Source organism: Dicentrarchus labrax, unplaced genomic scaffold (genome assembly GCF_905237075.1).
Source record: "Dicentrarchus labrax unplaced genomic scaffold, dlabrax2021, whole genome shotgun sequence".
In the NCBI taxonomy this organism is placed as follows: domain Eukaryota; kingdom Metazoa; phylum Chordata; class Actinopteri; family Moronidae; genus Dicentrarchus; species Dicentrarchus labrax.
In genome coordinates this window covers 27,654,797-27,674,979 of record NW_026136720.1, presented here as the reverse complement: position 1 = coordinate 27,674,979, position 20,183 = coordinate 27,654,797, and the positions used below count along the sequence as shown (strand labels likewise).

The 20,183-nt window shown below is 39.7% G+C and overlaps 1 protein-coding gene across 5 annotated transcripts in view; it reads left to right on the top strand.

Moving 5' to 3' along the window:
* zc3h18 (zinc finger CCCH-type containing 18) overlaps window positions 1–20,183 on the top strand; it is a 46,056-nt gene that overhangs the window by 9,070 nt on the left and 16,803 nt on the right. For 4 of the 5 annotated variants that reach the window (XM_051383146.1, XM_051383144.1, XM_051383145.1 and 1 more), the window contains exons 7-13: window positions 1,046–1,075; window positions 1,668–1,782; window positions 2,178–2,449; window positions 10,102–10,284; window positions 18,144–18,269; window positions 19,141–19,233; window positions 19,464–19,745. In XM_051383146.1, the coding sequence (XP_051239106.1) occupies window positions 1,046–1,075; window positions 1,668–1,782; window positions 2,178–2,449; window positions 10,102–10,284; window positions 18,144–18,269; window positions 19,141–19,233; window positions 19,464–19,745 (1,101 nt within the window). The remainder of the gene's footprint in view (window positions 1–1,045; window positions 1,076–1,667; window positions 1,783–2,177; window positions 2,450–10,101; window positions 10,285–18,143; window positions 18,270–19,140; window positions 19,234–19,463; window positions 19,746–20,183) is intronic. The other variant, XM_051383147.1, reaches the window with a different exon arrangement.

Here is a 20,183-nt window from a genome sequence, read left to right as displayed (position 1 = left end):
ACATTGTGTTGTCAGTTGAAAATAAGACTCAGAAGACACAGTGTCACTGATGCAAAGCAGCAGCCTTACACAGAACCTCTGATGCTGAGAGTGTGCTTCCCTCCATGACCTTTTAAAAAATTCTATTTATATTAGAATAACATAATTAAACATAATAATATATGCACTTGTTTATACATATATACTAGTGTTGTCACTTCTTCTCAAAAATCATGTTTGAGCAAAAAAAACAAAGACTACTATAGGACAAGACATTGGCTCTTCACATATCCGTTCATCTTTGCATAGAAATCACATAAATGCTCTCTTATCTGGGAAGGCAGTTTTACAAGCTTCTGATCAGGGGCCCGCTGAAGCTGAATGTGCCGAATAATAGCAGTCTGACGAGGTTGTACACTTGAAGTTTTACCACTTGTCTGAGGTGCCTCCACTCTGCTGCCTCACTTGGGTGGCAGACTAATGTTATCCAGTGAGTCCGCAGATTTGTTGTGGTTGTAGAGTCATCAGCTGGTTTGTTCAAAGCCGACAGAAGCTTCTCACGTGCTCTCGTGTCATGATTTCCCGCTCAGGATGACTTTACTTGCTAGTGTCCTTCATTCTCCATTCCATTTTCATAGTAAACAACATAACATTACTAGCTACTGACGGGTCAATAGGGCATGTCATAGATCAATCTAATAGTGGAGTGCCCTCTGCTGCATCACAAGGCAAACTACTTCAAACAACCTGTTTTTTAATTCGAAACAGGTTATTACACTTTAAAAGTGAACTGTGTTCGAATGAATTTTCAAATTTTAAATAAAAGTGCACAAATATTTCCTGCAGTGCACTTTTTGAATATGCATGTGTTGGAATATAAACAGCAGTAACAAGATGGTGATGATAATATGGTTTCATCTTCACATAGTTTGACATTTGGGAAACGGTATACATTTGAGCACCAAGCACCATTGATGTAAACACAGTCTGCCTCTCCTTGTCCTGCGTATATTAAATATGATACGATTGTTTTTGTAATTGATTCTAATCTGTTTTTCTCTTTCAGTGAAATGGACTTCAGAGATCCTATATATGGGTAAGTTTAGACTAACTGTTAACACCTCACTTTGTCAGTTTTCTGTTCCCCGTCAGAGCCCGAATCTTTACTAGGCAATAATGTGTAGACAGATCTAGATGTAACCTGTGTATCCCAAGGGAGATGATTTTGTAGCAACTGTTGAATAGAACCCTGCTCCACGTTTATGTCACGGTTGGAAGACCATTAATGATTTATACACAGCTTTTTTGTCCAGGTCTCTTGTCAGAGATGAAAACATTGCTGCAACAACAATGGTGTATAAGGTCCCTTTTTATGGTGTTCCAACTCTGATATGCTGTGGGCAAACAAATAAAAAAAAGTCATGTATGTTCCTTTTGAAAAGTCTGACGCATTCATAATTAATTGCCATTTCATGACTTTTAATTTCAACTGAACTAGGAAAACTGAAAAAGAATTGTACACAATTCAGTATCGGTCTGTAAAATATCATGTCTTATAGCAGTTTGTAAAAACACAATCACAAGGAAATAAAGCAGCAAAACCAATTTATTTTCCCTTTTGTGTTAAATGAACATCTTAGTAACCTTTGAGGTTCTGTACAGTTTCTCAAATGTGTCTTCCTCTGCAGTGACCCATATGCTGATCCATACTATGACTATGAAATGGAGGCTCTATGGCGAGGTGGCCAGTATGAAAACTTCAGAGTGCAGTACACAGAAGCTCCTGTTCCTTACCACTACAGTGTGAGTATCCTGCACAGTCTGCTCAAATACTTCTCTCTAAGGTTTTCATCACCAAAGTGAGTCCTTCAACCACATACAGTAAAGTGTCCAAGCAGAGGGCAACACTTGAATGGCACAAAGACATCAGACCAGCTGTATATATTTTTCTTCAAAAGAGCTTTTCAGCAAGTTGTCAGCAAGGCACCAACACAGGCAGTGTTAGGTCTTTAATTCCATGTGGCTCAAAGAGCTACTGACGCTACTGAAGTCATATGTCTGGACTGTATCCAAACTGATGCTGATTCCTATATGAACGGTATCCACCGGAACGGATCACAACACAGATGTCAGTGCTGTCTAGGCATCACCAGAGTGATTCTTTATGGCTAGAAAACTGAACATATTCATCTCAACAGGAGCGTGAACGTGACCGCGACCCTCGGGAGCGCCACCGGGACAGAGAGAGGGAGAGAGATCACCGCGAGAGGGAGCGCCGGCAGAGAGAGAGGGAGAAGGAGAGAGAGCGCGAGCGTGAGAAGGAGAGGATGCGGCGGAAAGAAGAGTGGGAGAGGGACCGGATGAAGCGGGACGAGAAGGAGAGGCCGAGGATGCGTCCTCCTCGAGACGCCAGGGAAAAGAAAGACGAGGACAAACTGAAGCCACGCTCTCCCCTCAGCCTGCCTCCCAAGTAAGTGGTGTAGTTTTTTAATAATTAGTTTATAAAATATATATATATAAACGTCTTCCTGCCAAACAGGGAACTAAAGCCATGACTCATGATTGTTGTGGTTTATAATTTAACAGTATATGTGTTTTAAATGGCATCATGAATAATGTCATGCTCCATATTGTACCAACATAGGGTAGGCTTACAATTAAAATGAAAGTCAAAACTAACTTGATTAACCAAAGTATGGTGGTTAGTCAAAATTAGACAGACAGATATTAATCCCAAAGGGAAATTAAAGTGTTAAGTGACATCAGTCAATCAGTTAAAATACCAAAACAATGAGGTAGGTAAAAGAAACAAATGACAACTCAAGGCTGAATTATATAACATACAATTACTAAATATCTAACTCCAATATATACAAAAATATAGAATAGAGACTGGAGAACCATAGTTGTAATTACTGTTTGTTGAGTTAACGCTGTTTAATTGTTTATATGCTCCAGTTGAATATTGCTACGATAGTAAAGGGCATGATTGTCAGTCCGTGTGACAGACAGTTATTATAATAATAATAATAATAATATAATAATAATGATCACTGAGATAACACTGATTTAGAATGACGTTGGTTCAGTGTAATAAAAAAAAAAAACCTTCCATGTGTGTAAACTACTTTTGCCATGTAGCTGTAGCTTAGCTTGCTACATTTCTCTGAGAAGTAGCTTCAGTGTAGTGAATTTTAATGAACTTCGATTTATTTTATTTAGAGTAACAGGTGGCGGGTTGATTCACCAGGAAACATTTATTACAGTTCCACTTCCACCTCTGTTGCCTGATGTGTCAAATTTACATATAATAACGTTGTATGACAAAGTTACACATAGCGGATAAAATGTTTGGTTGCCATGTGGGATCTTTTCCTGGTGAGCAGCTTCATCTTCATCTTTAGATACAACTTCTGTTGATTTGTATGTTTTACTTCTGTGTGTAAGTTGTGTGGAACCTATATGTTCTGTTGCAGTGCTCCATAACAAAAATGCAGTAATGGAAAAAGTACTTAGTCTTTACTTAAGTAAAAGGAGCAATACTACAAAGTGAAAATACACATACACACATGCACTGATGTGTCATGTTAGTTTCATCATATTATGGTCCAGTGTGTAACATTCAGGAGGATCTATTATCAGAAATGGAATATAATATTCATAGGTATATTTAAATTAATATATAATCCCCTGAAAATAAAATTTGTGTTTTTATGACCTTAGTCTGCCAAGTTGAACCACCATGTTTCTACAGTAGCCCAGAATGGAAAAACCTAACACTAGCTCTAGATGGGTCTTTTCACTTTTTTTTGCGAGTTACTTGGCCACCATAGTTCTAGTTCAAGTTCTACACTCTGGACCTTAGGTAACTGTAACACTACATTATATTTTATAAGCAGACCATACAGGCGACAAAATACTACCATCAAATATTAACTCTAAGGCCGTCATAACTGTATTTATTCTAACACACATAGTGTTTTAGAAAAAGTTGTTCTTGGTCTTGATGGTTTGTTTATTTTGTGTCATTTTCAAAAGAAAATTTCCCTTCCATTAACAATATCTGTCAGGCTTGGTGAGTTACTTTCTGGGAACAACAGTAACAAGAAATGAATGAGACTGTGCCAGGGTGGGATCTCATGAAGCTTTAGATTTTTGTTTGTCTTTCAAGTTCCACCTTTCTGTTACTACAGAAAAGCATTCATGACAACTTAATATTAGCCATAATTAGTCTTTTGTGCTCCAAACATTGGAGTTTTTTTGGTGGCAGCCATATCCAGCACCATGAGCAACTTAGAAGCTTCTAGTAAACTTTAACATGAACAGATATGACTCAGCCACTTACAGTTGTATGTAAAAGTTTGGCTACCCCTTAATAAAGAACACATTTTGGTGATTTTTGTTCTTTTAAAAGATGTAAAGCCTCTCAAGGGTATGGAACATAATATTTGCAGCAAACATTTATGCATTGTTTGTCTTATTTTATAAATTGAACGAAAATAACATTATTGTGGCATGTGCAATGGTTTGGCCATCCTACATTATCCTTAGAGAGAGTACCTAGAGGTAGTCCATGGTGGATTTCAAGGTAAGTTTAGATCATTATCCTGTTGTAGAAGCTTTCCTTTACAGATGATTTTTGCTTCCAGAATTTGCTGGTATTTAATCAAATCTATTCTTCCCAACATTTTGACAACCATCTCTGTTAGCAATGTTAGCCTGATTGTCACTGCCTAGATAATGTTAGGTCCCTATGGCTCTTTTTTACGCTCAGTGCTGCCAAAAAGTGACTGATGTACATTGTCGTTTGAAAGCAAGCAGTGACGCTCCAACCTCATTGCTCACTTTTAGAAAGGCCACTGCAAGAAAAAGTGTCCTTTGTTTAGATTATCAAATGGACAATGGATTATAGATGTTTCTGGTTACCAACATTGGCTATTGTAGCTAGCGAGCCTTCATTTTCATAGGATTGTGCGTGGTAGGAGACTTTAAACATCCATTATCTAACATAAACAAAGAACACGTTTTCTTGCTGTGATGTAAGTTGCTATATTTTACGTTATAATGAAGGTGATAAGCAGACAGCTTGAAAATGTTTCTACTTCCACTTCAACTTCCCACTTTACATTAAGCTCAGTAAAAGCTGGAAAGGAGTGAAAGCTGATGAAGAGCATGATGAACTCTGACTGCCGTCCTCATAAACCTAGCAGTGCATTTTTGAATTTTAGTAGCCAGCTAAGCTAGTTGAATATTTAATAATACAAGGGTGGTATATAAGATTCTGCATTGAAGTGTTGCCCTGTTGATTGGCTCCCATTTGTGAAAAAGCCTATTATTTTCGGAATTTTATCTTATCAAATAAACTCTTGTCCACTCAATTTTTCACTGCTCACACTATATTTAATATTTATTCAGTCCTAAAAAAATGATTTATTGTAGGTCCCCATTCTGTTCACATAAAACACCATGACATGGAGTATGTGGCAGTAAGTCTTTTCACTGCTGTGTTAAGCCTATATATATGGGGTAGGAAACGTGAAGATATTTTTACACTATTAAGTGATGATTCATCTTGTTTAAAAATGACTCATTACCATGTCAATATCCTTTTGCCCTTGCCTCAGTACTTCATCAGTTTCATCATCTTCTTTCATCAGAAGAAGATGTTTGTATTAGGTTAGGCACCTAATTTGAACTGTTTGGAGCATTTATACCAAAAACAAATTGGTTCAGAACCTGAAAAGTTGGTTCCCAGCTGGATAAGGGTCAGGGTTTTTGAGGCAGATCACTAGAAGCAGTATTGACCGATACCGATCACTGCCATCAGTATAAGTTCTTTTTATATTTTATAACTGCCAATTCATAGTTTACATGGAAAAACCAGGTTCCACAAAATGTTTGTGCATTCAAGCCATGCACTAACATTGTCTTAAGTTTCTGTCAGTTTCTCTTGATTTTCTAGAGAGGAAATATAAGAGAAGTCAACTTCAAGTCCAACTGGAGACGTGTTGCTATTAGCATAGGTAACGCAGGTGGTGTGCCATGTGCAAATAGGTAGTAGTAGTAGATAGTCTCTCTTAAGCCCACAAATGTAACAATCCAATCACTCTAATTACTCTAAAACATATCATCTAATCTGGTTATATGATATTTATGCCTTTTTTTTTTATGTTCTTTGTTTTTTTTATCTTGTTCAGGGTGCTCTCAACCACTTAGTTGTTAGTTTTGACTGTCACAAAAGACATGGAAATTTGTAACTAGAAATCCCAGTCACCACTAAAGGCTATGCCTTTGTTGTGGCATGCAATGTAACAAGATATTCCTCCCAGTGAATCACTACTACAACTCTGTCTGCCTTTTTTCAGTCCGCTGGTTTAATGACTGATAACACGGCCAGTGGTGTCACATATTTCCATTGTTTTGCCCGCATTTGTGTTTCCTGCTTTTGAAAATGTGGAACTTAACTATGTATTCTCATCAGCCTCAGAGGCACAAACAATACTGACGTTTCGTTCACCTTTATTATCAACGACTGGGAGCCAAACCCATATTTTGCTATTGTGTTTAGTGATGGGTGACGTAAAGCTCTCAGGAAATATTACCTGCCAGAGGCGACATGGAACAACAAAAATGTAGAAATCTATGTTTTGATTACTGAAAGCTAGCATAAATCAATAAGAATCAGTTTAGTCAAAACACAGTTGGTCTTAAACAGGTCTTAATATGTAATTAAATTGAACTGTATTTTGCATTTCAATAGAGATTTTAAGATCCATATCTATCTTTAGTCGCTGCTTGCTGAAGCCTGTAGTCTACATGGTGTTTTTTTAATAAACATCTGCTCTCTATTAAAAAACACAGTGCAAAGTTCAATTTAAATGTGTACAATCAACTGAGCCTCCTCCCACCAGACAAGGTTGTGTTTTTCCAGAAGGCTTCTCACGCAGATTCATTAAGCCCACAAAGGTTGGCAAACATCCTAGTACCTTTTGTTATACTCTGTGGACCTTGTGGGTTTATTTGCCCCACTTCCTTCCTTTTTTTCATTCCTTACTCAAAGGAAACATTCTATTAATAGGAATATAAACTAAGAGCTAAAAATAGCCATGTTGTGATTCTATTTTTAGCTCTGAGTTGTGCTCTGGTGAGGCCACATTGTATGCTCTTGCATCACACCTGTGGAATTTCTCATTTACTCTGGGATATGTGCCTAAAAAGGCAAATATCGAAATATAGAATGTTGTATATTTACACATTTATTTTGTTCAAGAAGAGAATTATGTACTTCCAAGTCTGTGTGCTTGTTCCAGATTTGTGGTAGTGTTTAATTTGTTCCTTGTTGCATATGATATTAAGCTTTAAACTGTTTGCACAGAACATAGTCCAAAGGCAGTTTCTATTGTAATAGTGAACCAAAATATGCTCCTCACACCAGTTAAAATGCCTACCCTTGGCCTTTACCAGGCAGCAACTGGCACAGAGATGGGACTCCTTCAAGCATTCACTCAAAGTTTCTGTAACACAGTACAGTTTCATTCTCAGTGGGCATATCCAGTTATCTTGTTCATTTCCTCCAACAAATATTTAGAGAAAGGTTTGAAGATAAACACTTCAATCTTGCTGTCTGTTTCACATAAACATCTCTACTGGGGAAAATCCCATACACGTTAATAGTAAATGTTGCTGCTGTGAGTTATCCCACGGTTCATTGCAAATCTTCTCCCATATATGTCTGTGATGCATCATTTCAGCTGGTTATTACTATTAATTGTTTTCACGGTTTCATGGTTGGGTGACATGATGATACATAGTATAAGATAGGGCTGGGTGATAATTCGATCTCGATTCGGGATCGCGATAAAATTTTGATCGATTTCGATAATAAGCTTGGGACATATTATTCGATATCACATGAAAAAGTAAGCGCAACAGTATCAGAGTCTGCCGGCTGCCGTATGCCGGTAGGACACGCCCACTTCCCATTGTGAGCAGCGTGGCTACAGTTAGGGGGAAAGAAGTTGGAAAAAGGAGAAAAAATGAGCGAAACTGAAGTCGAGGACAGCGAAAATAATGCCGAACGCGAAAGCGACATCACTACATCACCCGAGACCGAAGACATTGTTGAAAAAAAAGGTAACACGACGTCAATTGTGTAAACGTGGTTTGGATACGGCAAAAGTGACCAGGAGCAGGTCTGCAAAATATGCCAGCGGTTGGTACCAGCCAGGACGGGGAACACAACAAATCTTTTCCATCACCTGAGACGGCACCGACCCAGTAATTACACCGAGAGTGTGACTCTGCAGGCTCAAGCTGGCACGACACCACACACACAGCCAAGCAAGACCACTACGTCTGCCGTCAGCATCGCTAGCGGGAGCGGCTCTGTTAAACAACAACAATCTATCCAGTCGTAATAATATGAAATATTTGAGATTATTTGAGATTATTATTATTTAATAATTGTTTTTTAAGGTGTTTAAATAAGTTGTTGTTTACAAATCAAAAAATGTAAAATGTAGTGAAAAGTGACCAGTCACTTATTAGTTTGAACTATTTTGAAAGCATATAAAACTCTGTATGAGTGAAAGAGCGCTGCACTGAATTTTCTTTTGCCAGTTGTGGGCCTTGCTGCTCTCTTGACCAATGGAAAGATTCATACAATGTGGGAGTGTAATGTGAATCCTTTGTCTGCATGAAGACCTTAACAAAAAAATTTTGTGCTTATTATTGGAAGGCATATTCTTTAATTTTTTATGTTATTAAACTTTATTATTATAAAGTTTCAGTGAATCTCTTGTTTCTTCAAGCTTCAGGATGTCCCTCACACTGGCAGCATCTGCAAAAACTACATATCGTGATAAGAATCGAGATCGATCAATATGGGAAAACATATCGTGATAAAAATTTTTTCCATATTGCCCAGCCCTAGTATAAGATTATATATATATTATATTAATTCTAACAATTAACTGGTTCCAAATTTAAGATGAAGCCTTTTTTATAACTGAATCATAGCCCCTTGAATCCCAGCCCAAATATTTATCAGTACATCCAAGCTCGGAAATGACTGAGTTTCTGTGTGCAGTTTCATGTTAGCCACTTATCTTTGTCATTGTTTTCAGTGTATCTATAAATACCTATACAAATTTGCCACAGATACCAGCTAAATTTGTACAGTTATGTACTTTTTATTTGTCCATCCTTGACTCATCACACCTGACCTTTTGTATGTAGCCTTTGACAGCAAGTCCAACACCTTATTGACGTCAAGTCCCCTTTGTTTATTAAAATATGTTAAAAGTGACATCAGTAATGGGGAAATTATCATTGGACTACACCTATATGTGAATCAAAAGCCATTTTCAGTGCAAAAGGTTTATAAGTCAGACAACACACTCACTCACTTATTCTCACACAACCTGCAAAATACTTTGTGAATTTGGGTTGTGAATTTGTTCAGAGTTCATAGTTGAGTTTTTAATCTGAAACGATACATCCTCAGAGAATTCCATATTTCACTGCTCCACAGCTGTGAAAATTGTTCCCACAATATGGTGGTTAAAAATAAATGAATAAATAAAAACATTTTTACAAATGTATTAAGAATCAGCACCTCATGTCCTTTGTTTGTCCTCTTTCAGAGGAGATAAGGTGACGCTCCAACTTTTTAAAGTTCCACCCAAAAGCCTCCCTCTCATTCACATGCTCTAGTGTTTACAGTTACTTTTCGTTATTGCCTGCTAAAAATTCTGTTTTCCTGTAGCTAACAATAACACTAGCCTGCCACTGCCCCTGGTGGCTCGAGAAAAAAATAACAACACAGCTGCTGCACATGTTATTTCCGACTCGTAATGCCCAAAGACAAACAGGAACGCTATAAGTGGTACAAACGTCACGTTAGCGCGTCAGAGCAACTCGGGCGGGGGATTTACGAGACAAATGGATAGCAGCATTATTAATCCCCTAATTAGAACAATACATGAGCCGGTGAAAGTTCTCATGACATTGTATGCAATATTTAAATTGGCAAAAAAAATGCTGACATCCAGTTTATCCCAAATGCCTAGATTTTTAGACTCGTCTCTAACCAACCACTGACCATGTTTTCAATCTTGTCAGCAGGCCGATGGAGCCTCCCTCAAAGAAGGAGGTCGTTCCAGTCATGAGGCGACCAGATGAGTGGAAGGACCCGTGGCGTCGGTCCAAATCCCCCAGAAGACGCCCCGGGCTGGGGTCTCCACCACGAGGCCGGCGGCGACATAGGCCCTCAGGCTCCTCTGTCTCTCTCTCCAACTCCTCCAGGTGGGAACTCTTCTTTCAAGTCCTGTGTCATCCTGGTGGGGAGATAAGTTTTCATGAGTTGAAAAACAAGCAAGCAAGCAATTCATGTTATCCTGCTGTGGTAAAAACATCTTTTCTAGAAATTGACCTGCAGGTGGACCTTCCTAATAAAGGAGAAAGCTTAAAATTGTAATGTGACAATCGCCAATAACCAGAAATACTGAAAAAAGGAATGTCCGTCTGCCACGTTTCAAGTGATAAACTGTGTAATACTGCTCCACTCACTAGGTAGCTTAAAGTGTATGGTCTCAGACAGGCCCACTATTCATGAAGTAAAGGCTTGTGTATTTTACATTCAGTGACAGCTTGCATTAAGACACGCGCATCGTGTGCTGTACCTGTACTTCCTCAGATTAATGTATAGCATTAACTATAGGGCTCTGTATTGGCAAGAATCTGGCAATACCATACATGATACAGGGGGTGTGATTCAATATATTGCATTTTTTAGGGACCGAGCCAGCGACCACTGAGATGGTATTTGCTTTGTTTCTTATTATTATTCTTTGCTATTATTATTTTTAGCCCCTTTAACTGCATTTTTGCCCCCCGAACATATACGAAAAAGTCAATTTTATTTGGCAAAGTGGTCAGGCCTGGTGAAAAATTTTATATTTTATGCGTCACTTTCAAGTCGCTACTATCAAGAAAAGTGAGTTTAGGCTAATAACTCCCGCATCGTTCAAAAAGCTTCCACGCGTTCTGTGAAGTGAGCTGCATCTCCCCATATAGGCCACACCCATTTCCGCCTAGGATTTTGTTCTGCTAAATGTCCATAAACTACTTTTTTGTGTTCCTCCTATGCGCTTTGTCCGATTCACCCCCTACAATATTCCAACAAAGCAGTTCTGGCTTCAGACCAAAGCAATGGATCACACAAGATAAGCGTTAACCCCACCCCCACTGACTTTGATGGGTGAGTTTGACAGATAAAATGAATTCATGAAGCACTGCAACACAGGACCATGAAATAATTAATTAAATAGTGAAATAATTAGTGACCGAGCCAGTGACAACTGGAAGGTCCCTATTGTTATTGGTCTGTTTATTATTACGTTTAGGACCTTTCGCTGCATTTTTGACCCCCTGAATGTATACTTTTCGTGAATTTTATTTGGCAAAGTTGTTGGGCCTGGTGTAAAATCGGATATTCTATGCATCACATTCAGGTCGGCCACTAGGTGGCACTACTATCATAAAAAATGCGGTTAGGCTAATAACTCCTGCATACTTTGTCTCACATTCAAAAACCTTATATCCACGCGTTCGGTGAATGGAGCTGAATCTCCCTATATAGGCCACGCCCACTTCCGCCTAGATTTTCACTATTTCCGCTAGAGCGTGAAATGTCCAAAAACTATGTGTTCATGCTCCATCCATGCGCTTTTGGTCCGATTCGCACAAAATTTTGCACGTAGCACCTGGAGACCGTCCTGACAAAAAAAAAGTAATTTAAAGTATTTTGATATTTCAAAAAATAAGCAAGTTATTAAATTAGCACTTCCTTTTGATTTTTTGTCAAAAAAGGAAGTTGGGCATTTCTCCACATTGGTATGTCCGATTGACACCAAACTTGCGTCAATAGTTTATTATGTCTTCATTATGCATCATACACAATTTCAGGTCATCACCACAAGGTGGCACTCTTTAAAATGAAGAAGTTTATATCTCCGCAACGGCAAGTGTGATTAAAATTAAACTTGGCAGGATGGTTGCCCATGGCTCCCTGAGGCTCACCATAAAAAAGGAAAAAAAATCATGCCACTATGTGGCACTCTGGTGGCATGGTAAATCACTATGCGGAGACCGTAATAGTTATGAATATGAAATTCACAGGACACGTGTAGACTGGTGCCTGTAGCTCACATACCAAAAATCGTGTTTGTCGTGTTTGTAGCGCCCCCTACAGGATTTTTAAAAAAGCAGCCCCGGCGCCACATTTCACCGATATGTATGAAACTCGGTAGGCACGTGTAACGTGCCGAGACGTACAAAATGCCTCTTGGACCCATGCCCCAAAACCCACAGGAAGTCTGCAATTTCAATTTTAATTTTCACCATTTTGTGGTCAATTTGACTTTTTGGGCTTGTATTTGACCGAACTCCTAGGGAATTTCTGGGATCTGCTCTTGAAATATGTTCCTGATTACCAGTTGTGCTATTTGTGACTGTACCTTGAACAGTGTGCCCGTGGTGTTGCATTGAATTTCGACGATTCGCCATGAAATAGATAGTACTCAACTTCAGTGTTCAATGTCTAATCTCCACTAAACTATACATATTCTGTAACAGTCCCACCCTGTACATGTCCTCATAACTTCAGTGTACATGGTCCAATCTCAATGAAACTTCACGTTTGATAAGAGTCCCGACCTGAACACATCTACATACAATATAATATTCAGTAATAGTGATAGCGCCACCCACCGTCATTTTTATACTTTACTGTATATCTTCCAGCAGATTGACCAGATCCAGCTAAAATCCTGTCTGAACTCCCTTCGGATGATGACAATGACATCTTGTGAATCTTAACAATAAGCAAAATGTCTTACCCACGCCCCCCAGTAAGCCCATAACCCAAAGTCCTGCCCTGAACACATCTACATGACAATATTCAGATATAATGATAGCACCACCTACTAGCAACAGTAAATATCAAGTTTTATAATTTTATGTTCTACTCCTATCAGGTTGATCAGATCCAGCTCAAATGTGGTCAGAAAATGCAAAACATATGGTTATATGTTAATTTATGATAAGAGTCACATCTGTGTGATCATATTCAGTAATAGTGATAGCGCCACCTAGTGGCAACAGGAAGTTATCATAATTTCAGTGTACATGGTCCAATCTCAGCAAAACTTCACATTTGATGAGAGTCCCGCCCTGAACACGTCTACATGACAATATTCAGATATAGTGAGAGCGCCACCTACTGCCAACAGGAAGTAAGCGCTGCGTGGCGATTTGATCTGATTTACGTGAAATTTTCATGTTGTGGTCCGCATGTGTTACGACGGCACACTTCGCGGCCGCAGCACGCCCCGAGTTGCATGGAGTGCGAGGTCCCGCCCAACGCTGCTTGCAGCTTTAATTATGTATGTTTTTTACATAAAATTAATTGGTATTTTAATGAATTAATGACACGTTTAATAACACATTTATGTATTTAATTCCAATTTTTATTAATTAATGACACATTTAAGTAATTATTTAATGGTGTATTTATTTATTTAATTTTGGCACTTTTAGTCCTCCATATGCTAATACATTCTTTTCAGGAAATACAGATACAAAATAAAGATAAGATGGTTTATTCTTGTACAGTAATTAAAATTAGTGAAATCCACTGTGACACAAAGTTATTAAATTAATAATTGCCACCAATATCTTCACATAGCGGAAAAACTCTAGTTTACTCATTGTTTACTGTTTACTTATTTCGTCTCTCTTGTTTGTATGCTAAAAACAGCAGACGCATACAACGTCTAGGATCGTACAAGTTGAGCCTGCAGGTGGTTACGGTTAGGGTTAGGATTAGGGCTGCTGTTGATTGCACCATCATGTGCAAGGCAGAGTTGTTGATTTTGTCCTTACAGGACTACGTAATGTGTGGTTGAACACTGGAAGAGAAAACATCCTGTTTAGTCTTGCATACAAAAAAGAACTGTGTCAAACCATGAGGGGATTTTTTGTTATGTCTTCATTATTCAGTAGACACATGAGGTATTTGGTATGTCAGACTGAAGAACCCTGATTTGTTCTGAAGGTGAAATGTTGAGTTGGTTCTTTAAGGAGGAGATTTTTTTTTTAATAGAAAATGCATGGCAATTAAGACGGAGAGTTCTGTATCCAACATCAGAATCAGAATCAGAAACTTAGGAGGAAATTATTTTCGTTACAAACTCCAGATATACAAACAACATATATTAAGAACAAATATATATATATAAAAAAAAAAAAAATAATATATATATATATATATATATATATATATATATATACACACACACACAGTGGGTACGGAAAGTATTCAGTTTAGACCCCTTTAAAATTTTAACTAATTAACAAAAACGTTCATTTTATTTCTCATTAATGTACACTCAGCACCCCATCTTGACAGAAAAAAACAGAAATGTAGACATTTTTGCAAATTTATTAAAAAAGAAAAACTGAAATATCACATGGTCATAAGTATTCAGACCCTTTGCTGTGACACTCATATTTAACTCACATGCTGTCCATTTCTTCTGATCCTCCTTGAGATGGTCCTGCTCCTTCATTGGAGTCTAGCTCTGTTTAATTAAACTGATTAGACTTGATTAGGAAAGGCACACACCTGTCTATATAAGACCTTACAGCTCACAGTGCATGTCAGAGCAAATGAGAATCATGAGGTAGAAGGAACTGCCCAAGGAGCTCAGAGACAGAATTGTGGCAAGGCACAGATCTGGCCAAGGTTACAAAAGAATTTCTGCAGCACTCAAGGTTCCTAAGAGCACAGTGGCCTCCATAATCCTTAAGTGGAAGAAGTTTGGGACGACCAGAACTCTTCCTAGACCTGGCCGTCCAGCCAAACTGAGCAGCTGTGGGAGAAGAGCCTTGGTGAGAGAGGTAAAGAAGAACCCAAAGATGACTGTGGCCGAGCTCCAGAGATGCAGTAGGGAGATGGGAGAAAGTTCCACAAAGTCAACTATCACTGCAGCCCTGTACCAGTCGGGGCTTTATGGCAGAGTGGCCCGACGGAAGCCTCTCCTCAGTGCAAGACATATGAAAGCCCGCATAGAGTTTGCCAAAAAACACATGAAGGACTCCCAGACTATGAGAAAGAAGATTCTCTGGTCTGATGAGACCAAGATTGAACTTTTTGTCGTTAATTCTAAGCAGTATGTGTGGAGAAAACCAGGCACTGCTCATCACCTGCCCAATACAATCCCAACGGTGAAACATGGTGGTGGCAGGATCAGGCTATGGGGGTGTTTTTCAGCTGCAGGGACAGGACGACTGGTTGGAATTGAAGGAAAGATGAATGCGGCCAAGTACAGAGATATCCTGGAAGAAAACCTCTTCCAGAGTGCTCAGGACCTCAGACTGGGCCGAAGGTTCACCTTCCAACAAGACAATAACCCTAAGCACACAGCTAAAATAACAAAGGAGTGGCTTCGGAACAACTCTGTGACCATTCTTGACTGGCCCAGCCAGAGCCCTGACCTAAACCCAATTGAGCATCTCTGGAGAGATCTGAAAATGGCTGTCCACCAACGTTCACCATCCAACCTGACAGAACTGGAGAGGATCTGCAAGGAAGAATGGCAGAGGATCCCCAAATCCAGGTGTGAAAAACTTGTTGCATCATTCCCAAGAAGACTCATGGCTGTAGTAGCTCAAAAGGGTGCTTCTACTCAATACTGAGCAAAGGGTCTGAATACTTATGACCATGTGATATTTCAGTTTTTCTTTTTTAATAAATTTGCAAAAATTTCTACATTTCTGTTTTTTTCTGTCAAGATGGGGTGCTGAGTGTACATTAATGAGAAATAAAATGAACTTTTTTGATTTTAGCAAATGGATGCAATGAAACAAAGAGTGAAAAATTTAAAGGGGTCTGAATACCCTCCGTACCCACTGTATATATAGATGTGACCATACCAGCAGACGCCAACATCAGAAAGAAGGAACACAAAAAGGTTGAAAAGTACCAAGGGTTGAAAGAACAGCTGGAGCAGATGTGGAAGGTCAAGGCGAGCGTGGTCCCCGTGGTAGTAGGAGCTCTCGGGGGAGTGACCCCCAAACTGGGGGAGTGGCTCCAACAGATCCCAGGAACAACATCAGAAGCCTCAGTCCAGAAGAGCGCAGTCCTAGGAACAGCTAAGATACTGCGCAGAACCCTCAAACTCCCAGGCCTCTGGTAGAGGACCCGAGCTTGAGGATGACACACAGATACCACCCCAAGAGGGTGAGAGGGAAGTTTTATATATATATATATATATATATATATATATATATATATATATATATATATATATATACAGTTTAATAAAGTGCAAAAAAAAAAAAAAAAAAAGTTTGAGTCAGATTACAGAGAGGGGGTGTCTGACTCTCTGAGGGAGGCATTATAGAGTTTGATGACCACAGGCAGGAATGATTTCCTGTGGTGCATCTGGGTGAGAGGAGTATTCTGCTGAAGGTGCTCCTCTGCTGTGCCAGTGTGTCGTAGAGAGGGTGAGAGACATTGTCCAAGATGGACTGAAGCCTGGACAGCATCCTCCTCTCTGCCACAGTCGTCAGAATGTCCAGCTCCTCCCCCACGACATCACCGGCCCTCCTTATCAGTTTGTTTAGTCTGTTGGTATCTGCGACCTTCAGCCCACTGCCCCAGCATGTCACAGCGAAGAAGATCGCACTGGCCACAGACTTGTAGAACATCCTCAGCATTGTCCGGCAGATGTTAAAGGACCTCAGCCCCCTCAGGAAAAAGAGTCTGCTTTGGATGGGAACAGGAGTCACTGGTGATTTCACCCTCTTCAGATCCACTATGAGCTCCTTTGTCTTTGTCACATTGAGCTGCAGATGATTCAGCTCACTCCAAGTGACAAAGTTGCCCACAACAGTCCTGTATTCATTCTCATCACCCTTTTCAATACAACCAACTATTGCTGAGTCATCAGAAAACCTCTGATGGTGGCAGGACTCAAATAGTGCAATAGTTAAAGTCTGAGGGGAAGAGGGTGAAGAGGAAGGGAGAGAGGACAGTCCCCTGTGGGGCCCCAGTGTTGCTGACCAGCCTGTCAGACACACAGTTCTGTAGGCGTACGTACTGTGTTCTGCCCAACAGGTAATCAACAATCCAGGACACAATGGGGGCCTCCACCTTTGTGCAAATGTTGTTTTTATTGAATAATCATCCATTGTCGCCTGGCTTTGACGAGGGGGCGGAGAATTCGCATCAGCTGTGTGCTTGGCCATCAAGTGGGATTTCAGACGGGACGTGCGGCGATGATAGCTCAGTTCACAACGACAAAACACACAGATCACTTTGGTCTTGTCAATGGAACCATTTGGCAACTTTTTAAAAGTAAACTTTCCATTCAGAATATTATTGGCATCCATTTCGGCGTCTCACACTCGCCATCCACTCAATACTTAACGTCTACTACTCTTAAACAAGTGTGTGCGGCGTGCCTGTTGTTTTTTTTCCAGTCTAGCTAGATCCGGTGTGGTGTTGTAGTTTTTCTAACGTAACTAGTTGTTGCAACAGCATGTGAAAAAAACTACAAAGTTAAACAAACGTTAATCTCGCGATAAAAAAATTGACGCCGTTAAAATGGGTTTGCGTTAACGCCGTTAATAACGCGTTTAACTGACAGCACTAATTAAATATAATAAGATATTTTGGTTGTGAAGACTAAATCTTATGAAATGTTTTCTTTTTTGAGTTTCAGTCACGACCACTTTCGTCACAAGAGCTTTTATTTCCAAAACAGAAGGTTACATTTGGCGGTATGGCTCTGTTCTGTTGAATTGTATGTCATGGTATCTTTGATACAGTGTCATGATAAATATTTTGAATGCCAGCTACTACAATATTTGAATCACTGAGCACAAAGTGCTCCAGAGGCTGATGAAAGTGTAATTGGTTTTGCAGGGATTTGGTCATAAACCAAAGTATTTGACAAATTGACATTTTGGGCTGATGGTGACAGCTACAGTTTATTGAGGATTTTCAGTGTTGATGCCCTCTCCTAGTCTGGAAATATAACCACTGCTGCAAAGCCAAGAATCTGTTCACTAACCTTAAATACATGTTTGTTTTGCAGGTCTTCGTCTCGCTCTTCATCCTACACAGGCTCTGGGTCATCTCGTTCCCGCAGCCGCTCTTCCTCATTCAGCTCCTACTCCAGCCACTCCTCCCAGCGCAGCTCCTTCAGCGGCAGCCGTTCTAGGTACAAAAGAGTGTAGAGTGTGTCTGTATGTCTCACTGTGTGTATTGCAAGGGCAGTAGGTAAGTAAACGCTTAGAGGAATAGTTTGACAGTTTGGAATATCTTCTTATTTGCTATCTTGCCAAGAGTTGGATTAGAAGATCTGGATGACTCTTACATTTGTCCGTTAAATATGAACCAGAGCTAGGGGAAGCTTAGCTTGTCATAAAGACAGAAGGCAGGGGAAAACGGCTAGCTTGGCTCTGTCCAAGGTTTAAAAAACCCAGCACCTCTAGATTTTACTAATTAAATCTTGTTTGTTTTAATCCATACTCAAATAGCAATAAAAAAACACAAAGTTTTAAAGGGGGCTGTCAAAATTTCTCAGCATTAAGTCATTAAACTGTACTTTAAATTAACAAATTGTGGTCGGGCCCCTTAGCTACCTCTGCTGCAGAAAGAGACTTTATTCTACCTTTATATTTTTACCACATTTTAGAAAGGAGCCTTCCTGTTTTCTGATCTGTTCTGTGTTCATTTGTTATGACAATAATACCATGTCATACTCACCAGGGTTTTACTAAGGTGGATTTTTGAAGGTTTTGACTAGAAATTATGCAATTTCACATAATTTTGCACCAGTACTATAGGTAACGACAAAAAAGCTCAAAGACAAAACCTTCAATAGTTGAATAATTATTTAATTATATTTATTTACAAATAAAAACGTATGAAAGTCACAAATTATTTTACAAAAAGGAGCTTGTTGACACTTGAGTATAAATGACATCATGCAGCGTTTTAAAACAGTTGTATACTTGTATGATGTGATCTGATTTGGAATTGAAGCTGCATAAAGACACTTTTATGGCAACTTCACTATTGATTTACAGGTCTCGATCCTTCTCCACATCTCCCTCACCGAGTCCAGCAGCACCGAGGAATGCTAAGAACAAACCAGACCTTCCACCTGTGTTAGCTAAAGGGTAAATCTTGCCCATTTAACTCATAGTCAGCCATATTTATATAAGTATATATAAATGATCTGCTTCTTGTTTCTCCTTAAATACATATTCTCATCATGCCTGTTAAATGATTATTATTTATCAATCATTAGCTAGAACATCACATGTGCTCTGCTGGCATGCTAGTTGTCAGCACATGCCTGCCCATCACAGTCTGCATGCTTGAAAAAAGTGCTTTTTCCCTCCCTAAGAATGCCGCTGAAGCCGGGCGCCATGCCCCCTCCTCGCAGGGACAAACCTCCCATGAAGAAAGCTCCCAGTCCTCCCCCACCTGGTGGACCGCAGGGAAGGCCTTCCAAACCTCTGCCTGAGGGAGGGAAGCCTCCCATCAATCCCAGAGAGCCTGGAGGCGCAGGTGGCGGGCCAGGCGGCGGAGGAGGAGCAGGTAGACCCCTGCCACCACGGGAACCTGGGAAACCTCCCAACCCAAGGGAAGATAGGCGGAAAGAACGACAGCAGCGTCCTCCTCGGAGGTAGGCGTCTCACCTTGAAGGTCTTGGTTTGTTTTGAGGCAATGGCACAAGTGCTGTTAAACAAAAAGATAATGTATTGATACATTTTGCATTGTCTGCTACGGGTTTAGAGTTAACTGAAAACTGCTGGATTGCACAATATCGCAAAAGGATCTGATTTATGGCAGGAATCAGGAAAAGAAAAAGATCTTTTCCAGTTAATCTTTTTAAACTTAAGCCTGAAGTTATTGTTGGCTTACCTGGTCAAAATGACAATCTGGCATGACCTGTTATTTGACACAGCACCTGCTTTGGGCATTGAACAGTTGTGACATTGTCTGTATTTTTAGTTGACATGCATCACACATTTGATAGAAAACCAGTTAAAAGAGGCTTCAGGCAGCTTCTGTTGGCAGCTGACTCTCCAATAACTTAGTTAAGTAATAGAATTAGGTTTAA